Source organism: Nanorana parkeri, unplaced genomic scaffold (assembly GCF_000935625.1).
Source record: "Nanorana parkeri isolate BGI_ZX_2015 unplaced genomic scaffold, ASM93562v1 scaffold81, whole genome shotgun sequence".
NCBI classification, from domain to species: Eukaryota; Metazoa; Chordata; class Amphibia; order Anura; family Dicroglossidae; genus Nanorana; species Nanorana parkeri.
In genome coordinates this window covers 1,681,947-1,691,489 of record NW_017306349.1, presented here as the reverse complement: position 1 = coordinate 1,691,489, position 9,543 = coordinate 1,681,947, and the positions used below count along the sequence as shown (strand labels likewise).

Here is a 9,543-nt window from a genome sequence, read left to right as displayed (position 1 = left end):
CAAAAGTAATTGCAGTAAGTGCTGCAAAAGGGGCCCAAACCAAGTACTGAGTACATATGCATGCTTGTACTTTTCAGAGGTCCGATATTGTTCTATGTACAATCCTTGTTTTATTGATTGCATGTAATAATCTACTTTTCTGAGGTTGTGGATTTGGGGTTCTTGGGGTTTTCATGAGCTGTAAGCCATAATCATCACAATGATGACAAATCACGGCTTGAACTATCTTGCTTTGCATGTAATGAGTCTCTCTCATATATTAGTTTCACCTTTTAAGTTGCATTGGTGAAATAAATGAACTTTGCACGATATTCTAATTATTCGAGTTTCACCTGTATATTATAAAAAAAATATGTGAATCTCGGAGCCGGTGAATATCTTTTGGGTTGTTTTTTTTTCTTCACCGCTGACAATTTCTTTCCAAGGACCCCCTTTGCTCTTCTGCAATACTGGCAGTCCTCCATCAAACCTTTTTAATTTGGCTTGTTTGGGTTTTCGCTCACCATGACTAATGGACTTTTACATGTGTGGGCTATTGCTGCGTAATAGGGAAAAATCTTCCGTCTGTTTTTTTTTTTGTTCCCAAAAAAAAATCTTCATGGAAAGTGACCGATTGAGGAAAAAAAAAAATGACAAATGTAATAAAAGAAGCTGAGACAGATATTAAACAAATGGATCCCTCCGGTTTAGGCTGCTGTTTGGATTGGAGAAGCGTTTTGGATTTGGCTAACTACAACCAGGGCCGGATTCCCCACAAGGCCACCAAGGCCCGGCCTTGGGGCGGCAGGACACAGAGGGGCGGCAGCGGTGTCCTTGTGGGGAAGTTCCGGGCGGTAAGTTGCTTTCTACATTTAGTCCCGCTTTTTACAAGCAGGACTAAGGCCTGGTTCACACCTGAACGTTTTTTATCGCGTTCAACGCTCGACGAACGCTTTACAAAACGCTCAAACATCTAAATCCCTTTGTATTCAATGGGTCTGGTTCACACCTTGGCGTATTTCCGCCCGTCCGAACGCGATACAAAAACGGCCTACGCCCAAAGAAGTACATGTACTTCTTTGGGGCGTTTTGGTCTCGCGTTTCCATTGGGATACAGCCAAGTAGCCCACGGAAAAACGCGTTTGTCGCGCGTTTTTTTTTACCTAGGTGTGAACCCAGCCTTAATGTAGTGTGAGGAAGCCGATTGTACGTTTACATGTGATCTCGGCGATGTTGCCGAGATCACTTGTAAAAAGTCTGCAGCCGGTCCGTCCGTCCTCCCCTCCCCCCTGCACTAATCTCTCTCCACGCTGGCTCCGTCCTCCAGGCTCCGCCGCCGAGTCTCTTTCCTCTTACTGGCCGCCGATGCAGTCACCTGTCACTGGAATTCCAGCACAGCGCTACGCTAGAACTCCTGTATGGGAGGTGGCAGGATCAATAAAGAGAATCTGTCACCTCCGATTGCTATCACACAGGGGCTTGTTTGCTCCTGTGCAATAGCAATAAAGTTAGGTGAGAAAAAAATTTGATTAAAAATAAATAAATAAATAAAATAAGAAATAATTAAATAAAAAGTTTTCTATTAAAAAATAAGAAAATAATTAAAAATAGAAAATAAACAATAATAAGATAAAAACAATTATTTAAAAAAAAGTAAACGATAAGATAAATAAAAAATTTTAAAATTTTAAAAAAACAAATAAAAATAAAAAAGTAATAAAAAAGTTTTTTTTTAAATAAAGAAACAATAAAAATGTTTTAAAACTAACCCTGCCGCCCTGCCATCTGGTTGCCATTCTCCGTTGGGGGGGTTGGCGGGGAGGGAGGGCGCATTGCGGAACTTGCCCTTGGGGCAGCAGGGAGAGTAAATCTGGCCCTGACTACAACGCAGATTAAGATTGGCAGGGCCTTTTTTTGGGGGGGTCGGAATTTTGGAAGATCTCCGTCATGGACTCATCTGTCCAGTCTAAAGCGTCTTAAATGTAAATTGTTTGCAAGACTTTTATGTTTATTTTACTTCAATAAGATTATAAACTGTACAAATCCCTCTATAGCTGCTCTGCTCTTGGAGCATAACATTGAATATGTTCTCAGCAGGTCTAGAAGTAGCCGTGTTCCTGCCAATTTGTTTGGGGGGGATAACCACAGTGGTCCATTGTCTTGAGTCTCCCATTGTCCAGGATGACCTGAGCTCAGAGGAAATGAAAAAACAAACAAATGATGTCGGTCCTCAGAACTGAGTTTGTAGGTTTTGATTGACACGTCTTGTTCATTTGCAGGTTTGGGATCTCCGCAGGGGCTGTCCTTCTCTGACATCACCGAGAACTCTGCCAAGGTGATCTGGTTAGCTCCAAGAATCCGGGTGAACAAGTTCATCATCACATATGTTCCCGTGGCTGGAGGTAAATCATGGCATCTCAATGATGGCTCCCATCTTTGTCTTAATATAAAACATTTATGACTGCCTCTGGGGTCAGGGTTGCTGATAGGGGGGGAGTACAGGCAGTTCTCCAGTCCCGGGCCTGGGTGCTTTGGGTCAGCAGTGGGGTCTGGCATGGCCTGCCTGTGGTTGGCCTCAGTGCAGCGTTATATGGTTCCCCATTATTTCTAATGGCAGTCCTTTCTGGGGTAGACAACAGTTCAGGGGAGTCCAAAGATTGACCTGTGCTTGAATGCCTCTGGGGTCAGGGTTGCTGATAGTGGGGTACAGGCAGTTCTTCAGTCCTGAGCTTGGGTGCTTTGGGTCAGCAGGGGGCCTGGCATGGGATGTCTGTGGGTGGCCCCAGTGCAGCATCATATGGTGCCCCATTATTTCTAATGACAGCCCATTCTTGGGTAGAAAACAGTCTGGGGGGGGTCCAAGGATTGACTTGAGCAGGTGTCAGGGTTGCTGATGAGAGGTAGAGGCAGTTCTCCAGTCTCGGGCCTGGTTGCTTTGGGTCAGCAGGGAGCCCGGCATGGCCTGTCTGACTCTGTGGTTGGCCCCAGTGCAGCATCATACAGGGCCTCACGTTTTCTAATGGCAGCCCTGCCTTGGGTAGAGATCAGTCCAGGGCAGTCCAACGAATGACCCATACCATGACCTATCGTTGTAGGGCATTGCCTGAGATTGCAGAGCAATTTGATTACACGCAGTTGAGCTATTTAACATTGCAAAAGACCCAGAAAGAGCTGACTAGCAAATGTACTTTTAGCTATTTTTGGGGTTTTCTTTACATTAGATCGTAGATATATCTTATGCCAATGCAAACTGTGTGCCAGCTGAAGAGGCCTGCTCCCCTGATTCATAACACCCTGATCATTCAATATTTTGCTCAGCCAGGCCATTCAAATATTAGAATCTGTAGCTACAGACAATGTGGTGCAATTCAGCCTCAAATGTCACATAGAAGCAGTAAATCTGTGGGGGTGGGGGTGTCAACACTTGTGCACCTGCACCTTAGAAATTACAAGGCTGAAAGGCTGCCCAATCCCTGACGGGAGGATGGAACAGACTAAACTGCCGAAATAAAATGGAAATGACTTGCTGCTGTTAGCTTTGAGGAGGAATTTCACCAAAGTGGCTGCAGCTACAGAGCTACAGATCACTAACAAGCAGTAAATAAACTTCATAACAAGCCCTCACTGACCTACGTAGCTGCAGATAGTGAGGAGCAACTCATCCTCAAAGTAGAAGCTTCTTACTTTCACTTTTTTTTTCTCTTTCCAAAATCCTTACGCTTAAAAAAAAAAAACTTTTCTTGAACAATTTTTTTTTTTTCAGGCGCCAGTCAGACAGTTGAAGTTGACGGATCAAAAACACAAACTACGTTAGTCAACCTCTCGCCGGGAGTTATATACACTGTGAGCATTGTGTCCGTGAAAGGAAACGAGCAAAGCCAACCAGCTTCTGGTTCTCTGACCACAGGTATGTCGCTTCTATCGTGGTGTCCCTAAAATTGTTTTAAAACTGTCCCTAAAACTGTGCTTTGGAGTCCCTAGGACAGATTCCTGAACCTTTTTTTAAGTCACGGCAACCTTTAAAAGTATGCAAAATATTGAAGCACCCCAGTCTAAAATGTCATAGATTTTAAGGGGGACCCATTGCAAAAACACACGCAAAAGTGGGTTTCCCCCTTCACATTGAAGTGCCCCCTTCAAATGAAGATTTGTACCACCACTTCACATCAGGGTCACCCTTTGCATCAGGAGCTCACCGTTCACATCAAAAGCCCTACTTTAATATCAGAGTCCACCCCCCTTTCACATCAGAGTTCCCCTTTTACATCAGGAGCACCCCTTTCATATCAGTGCCCCCCCCCCCTTTTACATCAGAGCTCCCCTTTTACATCAGGAGCCCACCTTTCACTATATCAAAGTCACCCCCCCTTTCACATTAGAGTTCCCCTTTTACATCAGGAGCTCACCTTTCATATCAGAGCCCCCTTCCACCTTTCACATCAGAGATCCTCCTTTAAATCAGAAGCCCCACTTTAATATCAATGTCACCACCCCCCCCTTTTAAATCAGGGGCCCCCATCACATCAGTCTTCATTCCTCCTGTCACATCACAGTCCCACCACCACAGAGGCGCCCCTGAGGAGCCCCAGGCGGGCACACTATAGAGTGCCACGGCACCCCGATGGACAAAGGCTGCCCTTGGGCATAATGACCACCTATTTGAAATGATAAGAATGTGTTCAGAATAATCATAAAGATAGGAATTAGAAATGATATCTGTCCCGGAGCCGCTCTGACAAGTCAGACGCGTCAACATCTTTATTCAACATTGATGCAAATGCTTATCACGTGATATGTCAATTATTTTTCAGCCCTCGACGGCCCATCAGCTCTTCGTGCCATCAACGTCACGGAGTCTGAGGCTCTGGCACTGTGGAAACCTTCTTTTGCCTCTGTGGACAGTTACGTTATCTCCTACTCAGCCAAGAACGGTAAGTAGGTTTCTCCAGCAATCTGTACAGGAACGTTCCCCCCGGCATATGCTGGGGATACATTTATAAACCTATCCCCCGCTTTGAGAGCCAGCAGCCGACCCTTTGTGCACCCGCCGGCTCTCAATCATTGACAGCTTAGGTCACCAGTGATGATCAGGTATTACAGGAGAACTATGAGGGGGGTGCTTTTCCCTCACCTCATAGTTCTAGCCGACCTGTGACAATGAGACTGTCACAGGTCGGCTCAGTAGATCGTGAGGTGAGTGAACACATGCCGGTGTTCGCTCACTTCTCTATCCTGTCACGGCAGAGGATTCCCCCCTCCCCGCTCCGATCCGCCAGCGCTGACTGGCGGGAACGGACGGTGGAGGGGGCAGGTACAGCTGGCTCTGCCTCTAGATAGGCAGAGCCAGCTGTCACTCATGCAGCTGGGCGGATCCAGACATCGATGTCGGGATCCGCTCTGGCTGCGGCGTCTCAGTATACCGCGAGCTGTAGCTCCCTATATACTGAGCTTAGGGTGACGGGAGGACGCTAGTTTGTGTCCTCCCGTTACCCTAAGGAGAACTATGGGGAAAAGCCCTAACCCCATAGTTCTCCTTTAATCAAGAGTGCTTCTCGAACGTGTGATCGCTATTATCTCATGCCTCCTGGAGGTTTTGTGGACAGAATAAAAGCCTTCAGCTAGAGATGAACACTGCTATCCTCAATATGATAGTGTCCTTGGTCACCTGCACTGCATACGCCCTGCAAGAAGGCAGTGCTCATAGTGTAGTGATGACGCAGATGGTGCCGTGTGAAGCTCATATGAAGATCAGATAATCACCAGCACACATGAAATAGGATCAATTTATTGAATCTTCATCACCATTTGTCATAAACAGCCAACATTTTGGGGCCACGCAGGGTCCCTTCTTCAGGGCAACATAGTGAGGTCTATCTACTACTACACTACTATCTCTATAGGTTGAACTCGATGGTGTTTTTCTTCAACCTGTGTAACTATCTTCAGATTGGCGTGCCATCAGGGGGGTTATTCACTAAAGAGCCGAAGGATCCAGCCGGAGCTTCGGCTGATTCTTCGGCTCGCTTCAGCGGCCTCTGCTCTTCGGTTCAGTGGAACCGAAGGGCTGCAGTACGGGCTATTCACAATAGCCCGTACAGCAGCCGAAGGCAGCTGAGCGGCTCAGCCGAGCCGAACGCATATGCTTCGGCTCGACTAAGCCATAGTGACAGGCAAAGCATGGAGAAACGTCGGCCGAAGCCGAAATGACAGCTGGGCGGAGCCAGCCGTGATCTCCCGGCTCGCTGCGCCAAGTTGTAATGACAGATCAGCATCCCCAAATGACCTGGGGACGCTGATCTGTCATTAAACAATGACACGGCCGGCTCCGCCCAGTTATTATTAATTGGTCGGGACCTGCTAGAAGACTCTGGTAGGTGCCGGCCAATAGAAAACAGCTGGACGTAGCTAGCTGTCACCGCTAGCTCCGCCCCAATTGTCTTTATTTTGCAGGCATCTGTCAGATGCTTCATTGCACGGCGGGAGTTCGTCGCATGCGGTCGGGCTGGCGTGCTTTGGTTTTTTTTAAATTATTATTTTTTATTTTATTTAGAATATATATATTTTTTGATTTTCCTATTTATTTTACATTTTTAAAATCATTTTTCAAATTTTTTTTTTATTCATTTCACTTATTCTCTACTTGCTACCTCGGAGATACCGAGCAGAATAGCCGAGCCGAATGCAGCTCGGGGAATTCAGCTATTCACTTACTGCCTTTCGGCCCCTACGAGAATAGGGGCGAACGGCAGCGAGTGAGCTGCCGGAGCTACAGCTCAGCTGATCCAGATGTTGGATCGGCTGAGTCGAAGTCCTTCTGCACTTTGGGTCAGCCGAACGTGCAGAGCATGTTTGGCTGACCGAAGGCAGCCGAAGTAAGGCTGATTTCAGCCGATGTCCATACAAGGCTGAAGTGAATAGCCGAACAGCGTCCGGCTCACTTCACTTCGGCTCGGTCCTTCGCTCGGCAGCCTTCGGCAGCTAAGTGAATAACCCCCTACGTGTACCAAATACAGGACTTTTATATGTCCGTTCAAATATTTAAAACTAGTAGGCCATTTGCCAAGTTGACCAAAGCTTGCTGACGGTGACAAATTTGGCCCGGTCCTCTAGGCATCACTGACCTCTGGTCATTAAATGGTTCATTGATATGTATATTTAGGTTGATTGTTACCAAAATTGCGCTAAGCGAAAATTTCCATCCTTGTCCTTCATTTTTTTCATCGCAGCTCCCGCCGTCGACGTCACAGTTTCCGGAAACACAGCAGAGAACGACATTATCGGACTTCAGCCGGCTACAGAATACACCTTAAAGATCTACGCTGTTCGGGGATCACTTAAGAGCAAGGAAATCTTCACAACGTTTACAACAGGTGAGGCAGCCATTTGGAGATGAAGGTTTATATGGGTTTTTCAAAAGGAGTCCCCATCGTGTTTCAGTTTGTGAGGTCCTTGTATGGTCGTCAGCAATTATATGGTCAGAATCTGCAGTCAGGCCATCGTATCACAGGTCGGGGATGACCCATCTAGCATAAGGATACGGGAGTGACGGACGAGGCCGGTGGCGGGCACAGGTGGCTCTGCTTTTAGAGAGGCAGAGCCACCTGTCAATCAGCCAGCTGGGTGGATCTCTGCGGTATTGTCAGGATCCGCCCCAGCTGCGGCGCTCTCAGCATATAGCTTGACGGATATTAGGTTCACTTCTCCACTGTACAGTACATGGACTAACGTTACATAAACATATAAATCATATAAAAAAAGCCTGATGGCTCAACATGATACTTTAACCCGTGGACGGTATTTCATTTTCCCTCCACACTTTGTTTCTGTCTGTCAAAAAAAAAAAAAAGGATTTATCTGTGGATGAGAAGCAAGAAGCCGGCTGTCATATCTCTCTTGATACCATGATTGAGCTTAAGGGTTATATTGACAGAGAAACATAAATGCACAAAACCAGGTGTCAACAACAGAGGTCTGAAGGCATTTAAGAACAGATCCCGGTTTGGCAGCTGAAAGTAAGCAAACCTGTAATTGCCGCGTGTCATTAACGGGGAATTCTCGGCACAAATCCATTTAATGAATGATAGCGAGATTCGGAAACAGCCCTTCCAGATAAAACCTTGCTGCAATGGTGAGACGTCAAGGTAGTTATCGACTATGGCAAGGTGGGATTTAGGGAAAAAAAGTCTAATATCGTATATATTGTCCAGAAATAAAGGGCGCCAAACCGAAACAAAACAATTAGCCAACACATCGGGGCTACAACGTTCCCCCTTCATCAGGGCCTACAAAGCTCCCCATTATGGCTTAGAATGGGAATGCCCCGCCCCCTTCATCATGGCTTAGAATGGGAATGCCCCATCATCATGGCTTAGAATGGGAATGCCCCTTCATCATGGCTTAGAACGTAAATGCCACTTCATCATGGCTGAGAATGGGAATGCCCCATTGTCATGGCTGAGAATGGGAATGCCCCATCGTCATGGCTGAGAATGGGAATGCCCCATCGTCATGGCTTAGAATGGGAATGCCCCTTCATCATGGCTTAGAATGGGAATGCCACTTCATCATGGCTTAGAATGGGAATGTCCCTTTTTCATGGCTTAGAATGGGAATGCTGCTTCATCATGGCTTAGAATGGGAATGCTCCTTTTTCATGGCTTAGAATGGGAATGCTCCTTCATCATGGCTTAGAATGGGAATGCCCCATCATCATGGCTTAGAAAGGGAATGCCCCTTCATCATGGCTTAGAATGGGAATGCCCCTTTATCATGGCTTAGAATGGGAATGCCACTTCATCTTGGCTTAGAATGGGAATGACCCTTCATCGTGGCTTAGAATGGGAATGCCCCTTCATCATGGCTTAGAATGGGAATGCCCCTTCATCATGGCTTAGAATGGGAATGACCCTTCATCGTGGCTTAGAATGGGAATGCCCCTTCATCATGGCTTAGAATGGGAATGCTCCTTCATCATGACTTAGAATGGGAATGCCCCTTCATCATGGCTTAGAATGGGAATGACCCTTCATCGTGGCATAGAATGGGAATGCCCCTTCATCATGGCTTAGAATGGGAATGACCCTTCATCGTGGCTTAGAATGGGAATGCCCCTTCATCATGGCTTAGAATGGGAATGCCCCTTCATCGTGGCTTAGAATGGGAATGCCCCTTCATCGTGGCTTAGAATGGGATAAGGATTTGATTGATGCTGTAACCAAATGGATCTCTATATGATTTGATCAAAAATAACCTCCTTTGGAACTGCCAATTCCAACCCTAAAAGAGATATTTGTATCAATTTATATAGAGATCCATTTGGTTACACTGAGTCACTTCTGGGTACTCAACAAGGTAGGTCTATTTTTTTGGGGAGCTGCCTTGCCAGTGCCGGTGAGCTTATTTGCAAATGTTCCTGCATCTGGTCGATTTGAACGAGCACAGAAAGCCCAGCCCCTCTTGAATACGTTCCTTTGGATACGTAGGGTGATACCACTGCATAACTTTTTATCTCGGGTAGGGCTGAATATCAAAAGGACATGGGCACCAAAAACAATAATTCCCTTA

The 9,543-nt window shown here is 46.3% G+C and overlaps 1 protein-coding gene across 1 annotated transcript in view; it reads left to right on the top strand.

Moving 5' to 3' along the window:
• Positions 1–9,543, top strand: part of TNC (tenascin C) — a 92,050-nt gene that overhangs the window by 58,701 nt on the left and 23,806 nt on the right. The window contains exons 13-16 of the mRNA XM_018576974.1: positions 2,259–2,381; positions 3,743–3,886; positions 4,791–4,910; positions 7,206–7,349. Coding sequence (XP_018432476.1) covers positions 2,259–2,381; positions 3,743–3,886; positions 4,791–4,910; positions 7,206–7,349 — 531 coding nt within the window. The remainder of the gene's footprint in view (positions 1–2,258; positions 2,382–3,742; positions 3,887–4,790; positions 4,911–7,205; positions 7,350–9,543) is intronic.